Source organism: Osmia bicornis, chromosome 12 (assembly GCF_907164935.1).
Source record: "Osmia bicornis bicornis chromosome 12, iOsmBic2.1, whole genome shotgun sequence".
Lineage (NCBI taxonomy): Eukaryota > Metazoa > Arthropoda > Insecta > Hymenoptera > Megachilidae > Osmia > Osmia bicornis.
In genome coordinates this window covers 5,580,975-5,601,179 of record NC_060227.1, presented here as the reverse complement: position 1 = coordinate 5,601,179, position 20,205 = coordinate 5,580,975, and the positions used below count along the sequence as shown (strand labels likewise).

Genomic DNA, 20,205 nt, shown 5'->3' with positions numbered 1-20,205 from the left:
GCACGAGTGTTTCGCACCGGAGTAGCTCGAACCGAACGCGGTGTACCGCGAGCGATCACGTGTACCGAACACGCACGTAACGAGACGTGCAAATTAAAGTAATGAAGAGTTTAGTTAGCCGTCGAGCCACTAACGGCTTTAGTTATAGTTTTCGCGATCGGGATGGCGCGCGACCCCGTACGTTCGTTATAAATAAACGTAACAGTACTGTCACGCGTTTCAAATGGAATGGAACGTTGACGGGTATGCCGGGATCGTTAAACGTTACTTCCCCTTTTGTTATTCCATCCAGACGCTAGGACTTTCTAATCTAATTTATAACACGAATCGACAGACAAACTTGACAGATTGTCAGAACGTGACGCGATTTCGCGCCGAGTTTAAAATACGAGCGGATTTTTTAACATCCCTGAATGACCGCAACTAGACTTTCTTTGACGCGCTCGGTACTGATCGTTCGAAACGTTTAAGCTCGATAAAACGTTCCACAAGATCCACGACTGGAAAGACTGATCGGTAAATTTTAATCGGGCATTCGTGTTTGTGTATCGTCCAACACTCTCAGACACGATCGACTTTGATCGATTTTTTCCAATTTTTCACGATCATCTCCTCGCGTTGCCGCGCCATTCAGCCGTGCACCGCCAGATAAACTGGTCATAGGAGAGAAAGATGCGTTTCTCGGCTGGCGTTCAATTAATTTCTTCGTTGTTAATAATTTAATGAACCTCGGTGCGTTATCACCACCGTTTCATCACGCATCGTGCTCGTGTGCTTTCGTTTCAACCGTCGCGTCGATGAGAGACGTTGCACTTGAACGGGAGAAAAAGAACCATAAGCACCGCAATGATCTTGGACCTTTGTTTCACCCCTCGATAGGAAAATAATCGTGGTTCGTTAATGATTTCTTTATTTCGAAGATGGATAATTAAATTTACACATGTTTCCCCGCGGTGTCGCGTTTACGACAGATCGGTTTTCTTAAGCGGAAGATACACATTATCGTGAAATAGTTTCATAACGATTCATAAGTACGTTTCAAATCGTCATTGTTATATATTACTCTATAAATAATTGCCTTAAGTACTAAAAAAAAAAAAAACGCCGGCGGTAAACAGTATGGTTAAATACTATAGGGTAAGTTAGGATGATTTTTGAGGACAATTAAATTTCTCTTTTTTTTTTTCATTTTTCCATTTTTCGATTCGAAGGAAAACCGTGCGTTCGAACTAAAACAAATTGACTAGAGTGACACTTACGTAGAATAAAAAGCACGAGCCTTCTTGATTGTCTAAGCTAATGCGTGGAATATACCGTTACGACGTGCTGCTTTCAGTGCACAAGTTACATATGCTATAAATAATGTATATAAATACGTCTGTTAGGTATCTTGGTTTGTACGTGCGGTGTGCTTTGGTACAACGTGTACTTCGAGCGAGGAGGAAGTCATAATTTAAAATCGTATGCTGCTCACCGGTTAATTGTTCGTTCGTTAATTGACCAATCGCAGTCTGTTGAATTGTTCGATGAAACATCGATCAGAATGGATGTATGAAAAATGATTGTCGAGTCGATTGATCGTATTACCCCTTTCGCTATGATAATATCAATTGAAAGATATTATTCCTACGAGTAGTAAATTCTACTTAATTAAGTTTATTCATTATTTCTTCGATCAGTAGCGAGTACCTTTTAGTAGCGAAAGGGTTAAAGCGATGTTTACATTCGGGCAGCTGATCAAAGCTTATCTAACGTAAACCCCGCTTTAGGAATAAAATCTTGGTGTGATTTCATTCCGATCGAAGGATATTGAACTATGATCGTCCAGATAATAAGATTCCAATCGATACGTCCTACCTTGAATTTCCTTAATCAACGAGGAATCGTGTGAACTGAAAAACCAATCACAAGTTCAAAACAATCACACCAGCTAAAATTCTGTTCACTGTTTCTGATGGCCTTCAATCTGCCAGCACCGTAATTTGATCATGATCAATATGAACACTGTTCTACGACTAAGGTTGAGACGAGCAGGTCGTAGCCGAAATGAACGTATAAAATTCTTCAATAGCCGACGAGAGTTCCTTAATCCAATCGTCCTGTCGGATAATAAATCAGTGGTGCAGTAGCATCCCATCCGTCAATCTCTTCGTTCGACTGTGCCGCTCTCTTCTGACAATTTAAGATCAGAGTACTGTGTCTGGGACTGCTGGGTGCCGAACGACAAGTTGTCTCTGTGATTCCGCTCGATCCAAGACGGAAGTTCTTGGCCCCCGTTCGCGGGAAATACGGCTCGTTTCCGATACCCCAGCTGTTAGGAAGCGGTCGATCTCTAACGTCTGGTTGCAAACCGATTTTGAGTCAATACCTTCGGGTCTATCGGTGTTTCTTGCTCCCCCAACTGTTCCACGCACGGACAAGAATTACTGGAAGATCTCCAATTTTCCACGCACGACAGTCTGTTTGCACAAGAGATATTCGGTTTGCACGGACTGTTGTCGGCTATTGCTTCTAATTGGCTGTTCGTTCGGGAACACTTCTGGTCCAGCTGATCGGAGCTGGCGAAACGTAGACGTTTCGGTGATTCACTGGAACACCTGATGAAGGTGGACCTCACTAGGGACTTGTTCTTTAAAGAACTTCGCGGTATCAGAGGATTCGTGCTGCTGTTCTTCCTTTCGTAACCGTTCCGTCGATTTTCCCGCTCTCTGGTTCGTTCTTCCCTCAACATCGGATCCTCGCCTATCAACCAGTAGGTTAGACGTTCGCCTTTTCCTTTCATGGATACCAGGCCTCTTTCCATCACCCTGAATCCACCGAGCTGATCCAGTAGCTGCTTCGTTTCGCTACTGCAGTGAATTTTTAATGCTAGAGACGAAAAGACCGTACGATTTTATTCTTTTGGGCATTTTCGTTTCGCATTCTTTTTCGAAAGTGCAATACTTACGCGAACCTGTAGATTCCATTCGACTGGCCGTGTTCACGGTGTCGCCAAACAGGCAGTAACGGGGCATTTTTAGACCCACGACACCGGCGCACACGGGGCCTGTACGAGAAGTAAAAGTATGTCAAACCGTAACAGGCGTAATCCTAAATCGTATTGTGGTTTTCACGTCGGTTGCTTACCGGAATGTATACCGATTCGAAGTTGCAGCTTATATCCAGCGGCCTATGTCGAATGGTAAATTGTTTAATGGCATCCAGCAGGCACAAGGACATACCTGCAATTTCTCCCGCGTGCTGAATACCGTTCGTATAGGTAGACCGCTTACCTGTTCGAGAAATGGAAGAATATTGATTCCTCCGCGATTAAAACCGTTCGAAATGTATAATAAATCGAATGAAAAATTGTCCGAATAAATGAATAAATCTAACGTACCACCATATAAGCATCTCCGATAGTCTCAACTTTGTACACGTCGTAATTCTCGATGGTGGAATCGAGCAGGTGTACAAATCGTTGAGAAAGTCCACCACCTGAGAACCCATAATCACAGCGATCGAAATAATAATTGAGTAATTATCGTGGGAAATTATAATGATAAGTTACCTGCAAAAGGTGTACTCTCGGCGGACATGGCGAGTAAATCCGACGATGTCGCTGAAATATATGGTGACGCAGTCGAAAATTATTCAGCTTCGACTTTGTGTCCTCGCTTTAATTGCTCGGCAACGTATCGTGGTAACATTTCATAAAGCAACGCGTCTGAAAGGCGAAGCATAGTTTAAGTATAATTGAAAGGGGAACGCGATAGCGAGGCTGATTAAATTCGTTCAGACTTTCGGAACGTTGCTTGCACGACCTGTTTTTTTCTTCTCCTCCGTCAATTGGTCCGTCCGTTCGTCGACCAGGCGCTTCCAGATTATTCGCATATTGTCTCCATCATGCCATCATGTTGTCAAATATGTTGGCTTCCTGGAAACGAACGTGTCAGTTTAATGGAACTGTTAGAGAAACTGTAAAAGTTTTAGATCCTGGGTAGAGATGGTTGAAACAGTGTCGTGGCATTTGAAAATATTATTTAACAATGCTCTTATAGCATTATCTTTGATAGAAAACTCACATGCCCTTCCTCAGTGGCCTTAGTTTGTTCCTTATCACCTTGAAGTCCGGACGTGCCTCAGGATCCTCGGCCCAGCACTCTATCAGACAATCCCGCACGAATTGGAAACAGTTCTCCAATTGGCCCAACGGTGGTCTGAGATAATTCAAGGAAAACAGAGTAGCTGACAGGGGTGGAAAACAAAAGCACATAAAATTTAAGTAACTTCTGCCGTAGACAGATCGTGACTTTAATCGTAATACCTGAACGGTTCGGTGTCGGGTTCATTCGCGATCACCTTCTTCAGTATCTCCGAATCGGATAGTTCCATAATTCCGAATGGACCGTGTCGTCCTTGAAGTTCGTACAATACTATCCCGAAGGAATAAACGTCCCCTCTTTGGTAGTCACGAGCCGTTGGTTCTTGGCTTTTAGAGGATCTCAATAATTCGGGTGCTCGGTACAGCAAACCTAGGAAATTTCATTCAGTTAAATTAGTATAATCGAAGTATTTGAATTACACTATTGGTGAAAAATTTGAGACCATTGCAGGAAATCGCAATAATAAAGAAGCTTAAAATATAGGTCTGAAACTTTTGACCGATGGTGTATATTCGTTATATACCATGATATTTCTTCATCACATCGCATGGCTCACATTCAGCGTCCTTTTTAAATTCGTGCAGTCCAAAATCAGCCAATTTCACGACCCATCGTGAATCCACCAGGCAATTCGACGTACTTAACGCGCCGTGATACTTGATCACAGACTCGTGCAAATAGATCATACCCTAGAAAACGTTTGAAACTCAGTAGATCTCAGGAACGACTCTAATGGTACTGTAAGAAACAAGCATTCTCGAGTAGAGAAAAATTTCCAAGTAGAAAAGTTTGAAACGTTCCATGGTTAAAGTTTCGACGGAATTTCCGCGAGCGAGTATAAAGTTTACGCGATCGTACGCGGATTTTTATAGAAAAAATTTTTATTCGAGTTTAACACATTTTGTTGGACAGAAATATTCTTTTAAAAAAACGATAAAAAATTCTATGATCTAGAGTGTCTTACGTACTCTTATTATATCGCCGACCAAGGATGCCATGAACATGTTATCCAGCTTCATATCTTCGTTCTCCAAAATGTCCTAGGAAAATGAAGGAAAAAAAAAGAGAATGGAAGAAAATTACGGGAATTTCGAACACGATATTCCGTCTGCTTAATTACAAACTGTCCGTACGGATGATTACCTTGAGACTGCCGCGTGCACAATATTCGACCACGATGCATATGTTCGGTGGGTCGGTACAGGCGCCGATGAAAGCGTTCAAATTATCGTGTCGTAAGTCACGCATCTAGAGAAACGATCCTTTAATTTTGGTGTCGTGAATTGGGTCTCGTGTGTTCTTCGTGCTCACGTGGTACTCACCACTTTCAGCTCCTTTTTCATCTCGCGGGTGATCTCGATCGATTTCTTGCGGACTTTCTTCACCGCGAATATCCGTCCCTTGTAGACGCCAATTTGCGTGTAAATCATAGAATATCGGAAATCAGCGTCCGGATTTGAGCTTAGAGAGACTTGGCTGGTCCTCACGATCGGCTGGGTCGTCGTCTGCGAGAGATAAGATTTTCATGGCTTACTTTGGGGACGCGGGTGACGTTTAATCCGTCGAATGAATCATTTTTCGATCAAGAAGGAACTTATCGAATAATCCTCTTTACCCTAGATCGGGGGAAATCAAAGAAGGTTGACTCGTTTCTAAAAACCATTCAGGGAAATGTTATTTTTCTCGATAAGAAGCTTCCTGAATAAAAATTGAATAAAATTACCGTCCCATCGTTCAACATCCGATAGCGTAATCTCCGAAAGTCTCAGGATCAATTGGGTCGGAGGAAATCGAGGGAAATAGGAAAGGGCAAGACATCGAGGAGAAAAATACGAAGGATGTAGCAACGAAGTCGAGCATTTACCTTGCTATTGCATTTGGTAGGCGCCTCGTTGACTCCAGCCGAATCGTCTTTCTGCTCTTTGATCTGAATGTCTTTGTAGTTCACCTTCCATAATAGCGAGTCCAGTTCCTGTTCGTACTTCCAGTTTCTGTACAGCACCAGGAGTACCGTCGCGATGATCAGTAGAAATCCTCCTGCTATTCCACCCACGATCTCTCCCGTGTGAGCTGAATGATTCAATGAAACTTACAATGTAATTGATTCCGAGTTTACGGTAGATGGTAAGCCGATGGAAACGAGACGAAAAAAAATTTCGAATTTTATAGATCGTAAGCAGCGATTCGAAAAATTTCGGTCAGCAGATGTCCATTTCTGTCTGTACCTTTTTAATTCTACCCTACCGTTGAAGGTTTCGTGTTGAGGACGGTTAAATCGGTCAGAAGCTCGATCGGCGATCGTTGTTGCGTAATATGTAATCGCGTGTACGGTTAGCTGGGTACGAAATTCGTATTCGATCTCAATTAAGGGAAATGAAAAGGGTGGCAGCGGGAACAAGCGGAAGGTGGTCCCCTTTACGAACATTTACATATGTAAATTTTAAGGTCGACTGGCAAACTTTACGATGTACTTTTCGAACGATCGGTTCGCGCGACGACCGGCCTTAAAGGTACCGGAGAAAGCTGACGAATGGTAATTCGAAGGAGAATGGTCCCTACCCTGATCGCGTTTCCACGAACCGTGGATAATATTCGGCCATCGGGGAAACATTACCTTCAGGCTTTCTAACTTTTATTTTAATCCATCTCGTGTCGTTCATGGTCAGTGACATTTGTTACAGAGTCGTTAAGATTTATAAAACTAGTTAATTAATTTCTAGGAGTATTCATTCCCTGCGAAAATTAGCATACATTACGAAGAAACGTGTCAGTCATAAGAATATATAAAAACAGTCTTATGAGTAGATGATTAGAAAACCAATCCTTTATTATTGTTAACAAGAAGGGTAAAACATCGGTGTACGTACATTTACATTTCTCGCCGTGGTATCCGCAATGAGGTTCCGCGATAGGTGGCCCATCGCCGACCCACGAAATATCTCTGGTCAATCGGAGTTTCTGTAAGAGAAAGAGAATCAATAAGCAGACTGGAAGGTTCGACCAGCTGAAAAAGCAGTTAATGTCTTACTGGCAGGTTCGTGCCGTTCTCTTTCCCCACGAAATACGCTATAGGGTATAAACCGTGTCCTTTTGTCGGCCGATTGTCCAACGCAATCAGAGTGTAATTGCCTTCAGCATCTCCGTTTTCGTCCATATAAACCATGTACCTGAACAGACGATATATCTTCGAATAGCGTAACAGTCGTAACGTACTCTTATTGCGGCCACCTTCAAAAACGTCCTCGTAAATTGCGCAAAGTAACTCCTCGGGCCGTATATTTTCCAGCGATTCCTTTTTGTTTCATCCCGTCATTTTTCTTTCGCTCGTTCGCTCATTGTAATTCATCTTACCTTCGTTACGGGTAATCGTCACTCGTCGAACGATGATTACGAATATTATATAACAGATTCGCGATTGGCATTGAACGCGACGATACGTATCGATCATTCTCGGGAGAAGATTACGTGGGAGCTAGAATCCGAGATCACGGATAGCAGTATGTTCGCAACGTGAAAGCCTTAATTATTTTCTCGGGTCAATTGTAATTCTAGACGCTTGCGTCACTACTACGATCCTCCTCTCTGCTTTATTTGCCTCGCGTATTTTAAAGTCTTATCCATGATTAAATATCCTCAAATATTACACGTTTTTATTTCTTTTTGTCGAGAGTTTCTTAATGTAAATTACAAATCGCTCGAATTGACGTTAACGATTGACTATATCGGTCAATTTCGCGTGGTAATGGAAGTAAATTAGCATGCAGAACGATTCGATTTTCATTGGATCATTACGATTTCTTACGTACCCCATGGCGCTTCGATAATGAACGCCGTAAAGAGTTGCCACCATTTCTCGACCATTTCGTGGATCACGATTCTCGTCCAGGGCTTTCAGCAACGATCTCTCGTAGAGATGCACCGCGTCATAAAGATACGCCGTTTCTGGCACGATCTGCCTTATAACAGAAAAACGCGATTTTTACGTTTAAAAATTGAATACCGAACACTTTGCGCGTTTGCAGCCACTATGTTTGGTAGAGAAAATGATTTTCAAGCGATTATAATAGTCACCTGAACGATTCCACCGACGTTCGCGAGGGGGTTGCTGAAGTTGAAGGGTGGCTTTTGTCTGTACTCGTTCACTCGGCTGGTGAAATTCTTGGAGTAATTCGGCGCGGTTGCGACCACGCTGAAGTAGCTTTGATACGCTCTCAAAATCGATGAGTTTGTCTTTTTCTGCCATAAACCACGGAAGTACTTGTCCGGTCGTTTCTCATCGTATTGCTCGATGTCGACGCCGACCACCCAGTATTCCCCTGCAGCAAGAATTTTCGCGATATGTTTTCTCTCAAACAGCGAGAGCTTAACGAGGAATCTATGAGCTCGTTAAGGGTACTTGCGTGAAGTAACAGCAAGCTGCTGATTTCTTTTCAATAATCTCATTTCTTTCGTTATTATTTCGTTACTCTTTAAACTCTCGTTACTAAGATTTGCTGAACGAACGCGAAGTTTGAATAATCCTATGAATTTTTGAGGTTTCAATTAAGCTACTATTAGGGACGCTGCTCTCTGGTTTAGATTACAGCAGATTTATACCTTTTTTCCAATAGCTTCTTTTCGTCCAAAGCCATCAGCAGGCCCATGTGCTCGTAATAATTGCCTAGAATCACGTAAACTGCAACAGAACGGTACACCTTCTAGCCAGTCAACTTCTCAAATCGTCCTTTTATTATTTTCAATCTTAACTGTTAAAAAAACGGGTCATCGCGATGCTATTTTTAGCGAAACGAACAAACGAAAATAGACAAGGGACATTACGAGCAGTATCTATTCACCGCGCGGAATTCCAACGACCGAAGCATGCGGGTTATCTAGACACGCTCGTACAAACATTGTAACCTCGATGAAATAATGAAAATGCGGGTGGCTTGTTTCCAAATTAATCGACGAATACGATTCATCAAAATAATGGGTTGTACGATTGTTTCATTATTATCGCGCGACTGTCGTAAGTCGAGAAAGCGGGTTACAGAGATTCCGATGGTTTTCATAAAGTCGATAAAAACGTCTAGTAAAATATATTTACTCACTTCGCGTTTCTCGATACGTCTCGCTGACGTGCTCGTGGAACGGATTGGTCATGTGTGTGACGTGATACGGTTCTTCCCAACAACGAAGAAAGTTTACCGTCACGCCTGCAGCCTCGAACGACGACAAAATCGTCTCCGCGATCGTGGACATCTTATTGAACTCGAACAGCGTAGAATTCATGTACATGAACGTCACCTGAACATTCCGGTATCGAAACGTAAGCTCGGGTCATTGATTTAACGGTTCGTCGAAGGGAAGCTGGGTAACAGAGTTTCGATGTTAACTGTTGTTGAGTGAAAATCAATTAACCCGTTGATTGGAACAGTAGAAACGCACGTGTCTACCATGGCATACGATAATACAAATTAATAACCCTTATTTGATCAAAGTGATTTCCACGATTGAATAATTAATTTTGACAAAAATTTCTCCTAGAAACGGACTACACTCTGCGTTATATTTATAATTTGATAGTTAAGGTGGTATTTAAAAAATGAATTTTGTTACTCACTTTTGTCCAATTGAATGCCATCAGCACGGAAACGACCGATTTCGAGATTTGGGTATCCGGTGGTCTGGTTCTGGCAAACGTAGGAAACTCTTTCTTGTTGGAGGACTCGCGATGAGTGCAAAACTGAAAGCATACGAATGCGATTCGCGACCTGAATGCGATCATCCTCGTCTCTTGTATTTCACCTGATCTTAGGGGAGATGCAGAGATAAATGTAAAGATAAATTATATACAACGCGCAACGAGCCGGTTTCAAATTTGCATCGGGTTTCTAGGTTGGTCTATTACTAGGCTGGAAAGCCTAGTACACGTAATGTGCGTGATTAGTGTGTCAGCTGGACTGGTGATATAACGGGCGAGGGAAAACCGATGGAAAAGTGCTACGAAAACGGTGGATACCTACCGATTCACTGATACGCGAACCGGATTTAATAATGATCATAATGATCAACGGCTTAATTTATAAATCATTACGTTGATTTCTAATAGAGAACCAATTAATTTCACGCCGCTCGATTCGAAAGCTGTATTTCGCAAACGGCAGAATTGCCCGTAATTTTTCGTCGATATGGTTCGACTTGGAGGAGGAAATTATTCAATGATCCGGATAATTCGCTGGGAAGATAAATGGTTTCTTTTCCTGGTTTCCCTCTGCCGATAGCACAGTCTCCAAGCCAGTTAGATTAAAAGAAATCTTATGAATCACAGACAGAAATAATAGTCTTCTCATTTATCTGACTTGTCTGTTGTCGATTATAAATACTTCTTTTCGAGCCACTTTATCGTGACTAGACGTAAAAGGAATTATTCAATCACGTATCGGAGGACATTGAAACATCGAAATTCTGAAATTATTCATCACTTTCCGATCGAAACAAGAGTGGTTAGCGAAATGAAGAAAAACGTCGAAGGTCTAGCGTAGCCGAGCCCTCGGTGACGTTGAACGGGTTAAACGTGTCGTAACCTCGGCTCTGTACATTCGTATTCCTCGGTAGTCGGCGAATAATTTATTTCCTCGGTCGGGTCTGTTGCTGGTGGAAGTTTAAAACGCGCATTGCACCGCCAGATCACGTCGGAACAAGCGAAAAAAACGATTGAACGAAACGCCGAAGAACGGTGTACTGGTTGTGCTATCGCATAGGTGCACGGTTCTCCGTTTAAATGAAACGAACTGGCGACATTTTTCTTCTAAAATTGATTCCGATTCTCGAGTAGATATGGAATTTGGTTCCATCTCTCGTAGAGTAGCATATGGAAGGGATGAATCTAAGAGGAGACTTAACCAGGTAGGGGGTAAAGTTTCGGTGTTTCCGGACGATCGATTTCATCGATCCACGTAGACTTAAGGTAGCGGAAGCGCAATAAAAGTTGCTTCAAACTAAAAGCATGCACGCGGTAACCTGACCGAAGTGGGTGTGTTTCCCGAGGTTAGAGTACACATTATGGGGTGGAGGAAAAAGGCTAGCGCTAAGGGGTGGTTTCCTGGATTTCGTCCGGCTGCATTCGCTCGTAACGTACAAGTTCTTAAGGCAATGCTTCTACGGTTACGTAACCGAGAAAGCCTTTTCCACTAAAGAACAAGAAGAATGTGCATTTTTCTTGTCCGTTCGAAGCATCAGGAGAAAAATGTTTCACTTTATACCAATCGTCGCGGATGTACGATCAATGAATCTGTATCATTTGAAGGGGAAAAGTTTGTTAGAAAATTTAATACTATAAGTTAACTCACGTAAGATATCATGGGGATGTTGAAGGCGGCTGCCATTCTACCCTCGTGAACACAGGTTTCCTGGGGCCCGATATAAGCACTGACGTTCTTCGTCCAGAGATCAGCGGTCATCAGGATGCTGGTCTCCTCCTCGCCATAAGTTTCCGCGACCAGGAAATCGAGCTTGTGTCCGCGTCGACCTAGCTCACCCGCGTTCACCTAGAAAGTCGAGAAAACCGAGTAATTCAACTCGCAGAACGAATTAAATTCAATTTTTTCCCATGGGTCCTATTTAACAATTTGCCGAGGCAACTTTTCGCGAAATTTTCCTTAGAATTTTTGTCACCGAAGACGTACAGATTCTTTGTTCCATTATTAAGGATAATTTCAGCGATAAGAATGGGAGATTTCTAAATTTAATTACGCTTAATTAACGACTTCCGTGCTAGTTGTGGTCGACCTGATGCATTCGTGATTCTATTACCTCTTCTACGGCGAGTGATATAGCGCCGGATATCCGGTAACCAGGACGCTGATACTCCAAGTCCCCTGGACGTCTCTTCGACCCGGTGATGTAGCCGAGGGTGAAGGTCTCCGCGTCGGTGCCCTTATCACCGAGTAAAACGTGGATCGCCGTTAGTAACAGACAAGCCCTCTCCGCGTTTGCCAGTAGCATGCCCAGTCACGAAACCTTCGCGAAATCAAACATCACGGCATAATTACTTTCTCTTTTTATTATATTGATAATCCCTAAAAGTTCGTTTGAAACACGTTTATGGAACAAGCCGCTCGATCTTCTGTTCGTGTACCGCTGGTCTGGTGCAGTGCTTTTTATTTGCAAGCACGAGCTAATAAAAGCACAAACTTGCGGGCGAACGATATAGGGAAGGTAATGGATGAAAGCGGTAAACTCGACGGGGTTGCAATAAACACCATCAATCTCCTATGGTGTTCAACACTTCCTCTTCCTACGTTTCTCCATCGTTCATCGACCACTATATCCCAGTACGTATCGTACTTTCTCGTAAACTATTGTGTACCCGAATGATGGAGCACGCTATCGACAGCTTGCAAACGAGAAAATTCTCTCTTCTTTCCTCGAATTGTAATTCGAATTGTAAGTTATACCGGAATAGCGTTCAATCGAATTCGAGTCACTGAATTTTTATTTTTTTTTTTCATAATATTTTGATGAGATTGATTAAGAAATAATGAAAAGTTACACAAATTGAAGGATTGACGAGCAATCATTCCAAGAGAAGAGATAAATCCATCGATATGGAAAATGATGTCTTCATAGCTGACGCATGAACGAAATACCCTGTCAAGATTTTAATCTCGTTAATTACTATGCGACGTATCGAGATATGTGACGTGTACGACGCCGTGGGTACGTTGTCTGCTTACCGATTCATTTACTCCTTCGAAAGGTGCGCGATATTATCGATCGGTTCGCTACCTGTGACGATTCACCCTCGGCGAAATTAATTTCTCAGCCTCGTATCTTTTTTCGCGTGCACTTAATAAAGGTGTACACCTCGTTAATCAGCGATGGGGAAGCGAAAGTCACGATGGATTCATTATCGTGTTGAAATTGAGCCTGAGAAACGCTTTTATCTCTTGCGCTCTTGTCAAAAATCTTGCGTTAACCTTTTACACAATCATTCAATTTGAATATTTTCAGCATTATGTTTGTAATTCAATTGAATTTTACATTTTCACCGTCAAACACGGGAAGAAAGTTCATTCTACTGAACGCAGGGGCGACAAATGTCTCTTCCAAGAATACCGCCCGGTCTCTTCTCTTCGACTTATTATTAATAGTGATCTATTTTAATAATACGTCAAAAAACACACGGTAGCCTAGCAGGATTCTAAATAAACTCGGCTGCAATTACGTAAGAAGACGAACGCTGACAAGAGGAAAGGACGTGCTCGCGTCGGGAAAGAAGAAAGGAAAACCGATTCCTTGAGTCATCGTCATTGATAAATAACGCCGGCTTTACTCCAACGATCTAAACCGAGTGTAAACGATTATTTTCCCATTCGTGGGAACGTCGGTTTGTACGGGATTACGAGTCCCGTTTGCTGATCATCGTTTCTAGAAGGCGTATGTACATGAACATAGAGCTCTTTTCTGGCTGAAACGTATCTAACAATGAGTTAGGTCGGCATATTCTCTACATAGTGTCATATAGCTATTTTCATACGAAAGATTAATTTAAAATTATAATTATCTAATGAAAAACCATTTTCACGTAGGAAGTAGAATTTCATTAAAAGTTTAGATCAGATTCTCTGAAGTATACGATTTCATTTTTTAGAAAATAAAGGCAGTAATTATTTCGCGGTAACAAGTACCCGGAACGTACGACACCTACACCAATTAACCGTGAACTAATTCGTACAAGAGAGTGCAATTGCAACGCGTGCGAAGACACGTATGGATCAATTAAATCGGCTACATGACGTCTTATTACGATATCTCAGTTCTCGTTTATCGCAACCCACATTCATTTCTGCCACCGTTACGTATCCCTCGATTAACAAGGAATTATCACCTTTCTTCTATCGCTTGGCCGAAATCAAATCTTGCATCGGAATGGAATTATGTCCGTTCATTAAATTTTTTTGAAGCCTGAAGTACGAGCGTTAAATTGAACGTAAAGGCATGTTGCGGACCGTGCTACAAGTGCATGCCGTGAGAGTTGCACGTGAATCTTGCGTAGCCGACTGATTTTCATATGTTATCCACCAGTGTACGTCGTGCATTTTACTTTGTTTATAACCCCGGTTAAATACAGATGTTCTCTGATTCGGTGCGCGCGAAAGAAACTGCGAAATGCTTACGCCGAGTATAAAGAAAGGCGGTATTAAAAGGCTGAAGAAACGGATTTATGGCGGCGTGGAGCAGTTGTCGATACTCGTGATTGCTGAAAGCCGGATCTTTGAAGCATTTTAAATTTTTTATTTTATCTTGCGTTGCATCGCATCGAGGTGTCGATATATTATTGCTACATACATAACAGAAGAAACATTTAACGATTGAAAAATTAAAAAATTGAACAAGTTAATTGCTTTTTCAAAACAAAAATTCTTCCTGAAAAAAGAGGATCCTTTGATCTAAACAACAGAGTATCCAATTCTTTAGCCGTGATAAACCGTGCGGAACGAACGAGATGATTTAGCGGGCGACAGGTGTGTAACGTGAAAAGACGAACACGGAAATGTATCGTACAGGAAGCCCACACCGGCGACGCAGTATTCATGCCGCGTATTTCCGCTTGTCCCGGATAAATTTCCCGCCCTTATCGCCCACCTCTCTAAATAAGTATTCCTCCTAACGCGTGCTTTATCACGAATAATCGCGCGGTGCCATACGTGTACCGCGATACCATCGAAACTTCCTCCCGCGGGATTTTCATGAAACGAGTAACGGAAGATCCTACATGTACGATAGTATTCGGCAGTAATCGAATCATTTTTCTTCGTGATTAATGTAATTAATGAAAAATCCGAGGTTTTTCAAAGTCCCCGATTCTACTCGACTTTTACGAAGTTTGCAAGAGAAAGCAATCCGATGGTTGGTTGCACGTTTTTATTGTGATACTATGTTGTACATATTTCCTCGGGGCACCATCGCCTCGGGTATTCTTCCAGCGTGTTACAATTCACCATGTTCTTTCTATCCGCACACATGTGCCACTCTTGCTATTACATATGTGGAACACGTTGTACACACTATATTTAGAAGTTTCTCGATGGCGAACGTTACACGGTGAACCGTGCATAAGGAAAAACGTGGACGTATCGCGAAATCATCGGTGAATCAATCGTGTACGCACGTTGACGAGCACGTTGCCGTCCTTCGTCAATCAACTGGATCAACATTCAGTTTCGACACTGAACTTGTACGTATGCGCTTCCGTGTGTCAACTTAAAGGACTAATGAACTGATAATTAACCCGGTTTCAATATTTTTTTAAATTGACGTTGAATTTAGAGTTTCTACGTACAGGGTGAAACGTGATTTTTCTTCTGGAATATATGGAAATAGCAAGTCGTAAGGTTCATGGAATAGCTTGCATGTCGACAATCTCGTTGTGTTGCAGCTCGATGGAATCTGACAAGGTCCATCGAGCAGCAGGACCAAGCAATCTCTTTTGTCCGTTTCTTTTTCATAGCATTTTTTTATGAGAATGAGTAACAAAGTTTCCAGGAACGCTGTTGGGTAGCCTTGGGTATATTCCTGTTGGTCCTTGTTTGAAGGAAACTGTACGAATGACGTAGGGAAGAATATGACTCTATCCTTTTTTCATTTAGTTAGAAAAATATGTATCAAGTTACAAAAACCTTTGCCATTCAAAATTACCTGTTTATAATCGATGTAGCAAATATTACTCAAGAATATCCAGGTGTAGCGGAACGTTACACAGGTGTAAACATACGTACATTCCTCGATATGTCATCATCGCAAACGTTACGTTATCGAAAATAAAGAAAGATAGATATATCTTATTCCAAAACATACTATTTGAATGAGTACTTTCGTGTACGTTCACTTCGAATCGAACACGCGTGTATGCGATCAGAGGGGGCCGATTCGCGAGGGGATCTCAGCTACACAGCGAAACAGAAAGTGACTCAACGCGATCATGGGGGCCGACTTTCGAAAAAGGTGATCTCGAATCTGTGTCACATGATGTTACATAGAGAATTTTAGGCACGCCTCGGTTTTTCGGTTGCGTCAACGCCGAGACAGACAGGGGACCTCGGGCTATGCGTTCAATTTCTATTCGACGTTCATTTTCTAATTAGTCAACGTAACTGTACGGTGAATGGTCGACGATCAACGGCCGCGCATAATCGTCGGATAAACGCGAAGCTCGTACGAAGAATAATTGATGAGAGAACACTTAAATGCAGCACGATTAACAGTGTCATTCGTCGAGAACGCATCAATCATCGAAACGTTGACTCGAATGGAAGTCCTGGAGATGATTGGAAAAATCGTCTATCAGGATCGTCGTGTCAAGGTGTCAACGGTGATTGTGTGCAAATCGAAATAGCGGTCATCCATACGTGAGATACATGCTCTATTTTCGTGTTATTTCACGTTCCGTTTATTTTTGTAGACGGGCTAGAGGGAAAGTCTTTGGGGACTGGGTCGTTGTTTGTTTCTATTCCAATCAAGAACACCTCGTTGCACGAGGTCTGGTTGTAATTTTCAAAACATCATTCCATCTACTCTTGGAGAAACTTTTAAAGCTGCCTGATTTCTTCTCATCTTGTATCGAAGTGGATTTTCTTGTAATTCTTGCTCGTCTTTTTCTATCATTTTACGCAACACCTTCGCGAAACTCTCTTCAGCGACACGAGAATCATTCGTTTCGAGAAAGAAACGACTCATCAGAGACGATACTTTGTTTTCGCGATAAACGTGTAGTTCAAACTTGACGCGTTTCTATTTTATGTTTACGCGCGAGGTATTAAATCACCGTGCACCCACGCAGTTAACGTTGCTTTGACGCGAGTTCAACATCCATCTGACATTCTTTTTCTCGGCTATTGACTCCGGGACTATGATTTCAACTGTTGTTTCGTCAGATAGCGAAATAGGTACTTAGACATTGTTTCCTCTGCCTGGAGGTACTCCTGAAGGCATGTACTTCTATATGTAGATATACCGAGAATCTGTCCGGAAGGTTGGCGACGCACGGGAATTAACCTGTGAGGTCTGGAACATGATCTTTATCTCGCAAGCAAAATATGATAATTACCGTATAAATTAAATAACATCGACTGAATTTTGCAACCTGAAACGCGTTTCTTAATACCCGGACACTGGTAGAAAAGCAAAGGTATCGAGAACAGGTATCAACACTCGATTGCCATTAAGCCTAAAGTCGGTTATCCGAAGGCATGAAAAGGATTTCGCCGAAAGCACGACCAGGTGTATCGGGCTTAATGACAAAGATAAAGGGTATCTCAATTAAACCCGATGTGTCACGGTCGAAAGAAACTTTCCTTTAAAGAAAAAAGGTGGATCCATCTAACATCCGAGATACAGTTTTATACTCGTAAACATCCTTTGAGCGTCGAACTCGGTTAATATACTTTCGAACGAGTCCGCCAAAAGAGACACGGCGGTAAGTGGTATTCTCAACGTCTGACACGTTTCTCGATAAAGTTTAATCGAACGCGTCGATCGCGATCCTCGATAGGCCATCGCTGACAGCAGTTCCTCGAGTTTCGAGATTTTCGAACGGTTCGGTCGTTGAATCGAGCGCGGTTTACGAGTTGTTTCGTTCACGAGACCCTAGCGTGATTTATCGGGCCAAGTTTTCGTCGGCACGTGGCGGCAACACTTGTTCACCGCCAGTCATTCACAACCCGCCACAATCCTTTTCACCTTCACCTTTCATCGTCTTCTTCGATTCGCTTTCTTTTTTATCCTCTGCCTAGTGAACGTTGCCACTCTCTAAACACTGTTCGGCTAGTCACTCGCATGTCTCCGTTGTTTCGTGGCCTACTTTTAATTCTACTATCTTTCGCGAACTAATTAAAAGTTCGAAGGTTCAGGGCAGCATAATAATATTTTCAAAGATGCGAGCTCCATCGATTCGCTAAACGTCTACCAGTGCAAATTTGATAAAAAATAAAGAATACTGTTTTCGAAAAAATATTTAACTTCTCTTGCACCCTTGAAATATCGTGTCTGAGCTTATTTCTTACCTCGTTCGTTGTATTCCCGTTTAATTACTTTCTTGCCAGACGAGCAGCCTCCTCTCAAGCGTTGTCGAACTCCAACAACTGGACCGACACACGGAATTTCATTCCTAGAAAAGTTCTCGGCGAGAACTTGCCCATGGAACAACAACGGCAATGGAACAGGCGTCGATCGCGATAACGGTGAAGGAATTAAAACATTCCTGGTGGCAACGAACTAGAATCTCGTAATTGAAATTCGCGGCTTGCCGCGTGGTCCACGCGATACAGAGCGTGCAAGAATGTGGCCCGTAATCGCGACGGTAAATCAAAGAAATGAAAACCACCGACGCCGACTATATTTTCTTTTTACTTATTCTTTCATCAGTTCTGTCTATCTTAGCACGGGAATAATGAAAATGCTCGAAATTGTGATAACTTGGAAAATGATGGAAACGAAAGTTAGATGAAACTCGCGTGAAAATTGTGGAAAATTGGTAGCAGAGAACGATTGAAATCGAAACGATCGTCCCGCCGCGCCGGTGCGACAAAAACGACGTGAAACCGGCGGTCGACAGTGATCGTAGGCGCGCGCGGCCAGACTGACTTCTCTCAGCTCGTCCTCTTTCCCTCGTAGCGTTCGTACGTCGAGCGTCGTCGCCGTCGGCGTCGTCGTTCCATTCACAGTCACCGACGCTACTCCGTGGGCACCGATGCGTTGCTCAGGCGCATGAGCACTAGCCGTGAAAACGTTTCAAAAAGGTGGGACACACAATTAACTCGTATGATTGTTCTCGAATTTTTTTTCTATCCTCTGTCGGATTTGTTGGTAACGAAATGCGTTTACTTTCACTGATCTTCGATCATTCAAATATCTCAATAAATATTCGTACAATTATCGGGTACGAAAGTGCCTTTTGCGGAAGTGCCTCAGGTTAATTCCGTTATCGGAAGGTTCAAAGGGCTGAAGGTTCCCTTGAGAAATACTCGAATATCAGAGGATGGTTAATGTAGAGTAAGATGTAAAATGTATAATAGATGTTCGTAGCAAGTACTTAAGATAAACGTTCATGCAATAAGAAGATTAGGAAAGTTTGCAAATTTTCCAAGCTCTTAGGATGGTGAACGTGTGATCAAAGAAATAAAAATTCGTACTCCATCAGGATAATACAAGCTGATGCTTTCGTAAACGTTTCGTTCTTGAAAATGGTACTGACGTTGAGCACCGGGATTTTGTCGAATACAAATAAAACCATGTATTAAAGGGTCGTGGAAATAGAGGAGGCTCGTTCTTGGCCCTTTAGGAGAAGCAGAGGGTAAGAGGAATAGGATGTTCCCTGGAGAACGCTATGCGTTCTTTGAAAATAATCTAATCCTATGGAGGATCCTCCCTCGCGTTTGCATCGGCACTTGAAAAAAGCAAAACTTTCGAATCTCGTTTCATGCTACGTCGAGAAATGTACGGATCGATCCTTCGCACACGTTCCACCACGTTTTCCTGGTAAAATGTCTGAAAGGATTTTTCCCTTCGTATTTTGTTATGCATGAACGGTCGCCTTTTATAAGAATTTTCATAAGTCAGGGACAAAGGATTATCGGCATGAAATATTTTAGCCTCGCACGAGGATTACATTGATTCTATTTCCGGAAAAGATTATTACATCTTTTTCCTTGCTATTTTCTTTACTGAAGCTTTTCACACTTCTACTTGGACCAACGTCTGATCAACTTTATTTCGCTCTCCTTTTTTATCTTATCTTTATTCAGCATCTTGAATTACGCTATCGACCAGGGACAGAGGAATCTTCTATCTCAGAGATTGCAAGTAAAATATCTACACTGGTGTGCAACATAATTCAAAAGTTCAAGAAATCCAGCACCGTTGCAAAGAGACGTGCAAATATGAAATTATTCGTGGGACAGTTCCCTGTTGCGCCGTTATGTATACTCGATCTCGACAAAAACTAGATCAAAAGAGACTGAAAATTTCAAAGTCGAAACAGTCGGTGTACATACAGGTGATAAATTATCCTATCGATGTA

At 42.3% G+C, this 20,205-nt stretch overlaps 2 protein-coding genes across 2 annotated transcripts in view; one reads left to right on the top strand and one right to left on the bottom strand.

The window, feature by feature from the left end:
- LOC114873956 overlaps nt 1-20,205 on the top strand; it is a 41,941-nt gene that overhangs the window by 6,738 nt on the left and 14,998 nt on the right. The gene's annotated exons all lie outside the window — the stretch shown is intronic.
- Nucleotides 955-18,733, bottom strand: LOC114873953 (guanylate cyclase 32E). The gene is given in 30 exon segments (XM_046288037.1): nt 955-2,311; nt 2,352-2,868; nt 2,948-3,046; nt 3,127-3,157; nt 3,160-3,254; nt 3,257-3,272; nt 3,380-3,444; nt 3,447-3,481; nt 3,556-3,581; nt 3,583-3,630; nt 3,633-3,706; nt 3,804-3,852; nt 3,854-3,916; nt 4,061-4,199; nt 4,307-4,514; nt 4,669-4,834; nt 5,114-5,185; nt 5,289-5,393; nt 5,468-5,650; nt 6,010-6,215; nt 7,013-7,103; nt 7,174-7,312; nt 7,952-8,097; nt 8,217-8,463; nt 8,745-8,820; nt 9,236-9,431; nt 9,748-9,870; nt 11,477-11,674; nt 11,940-12,146; nt 18,191-18,733. Coding segments are annotated over 29 exon segments (3,831 nt in total). The 5' UTR covers nt 12,132-12,146; nt 18,191-18,733; the 3' UTR covers nt 955-2,085.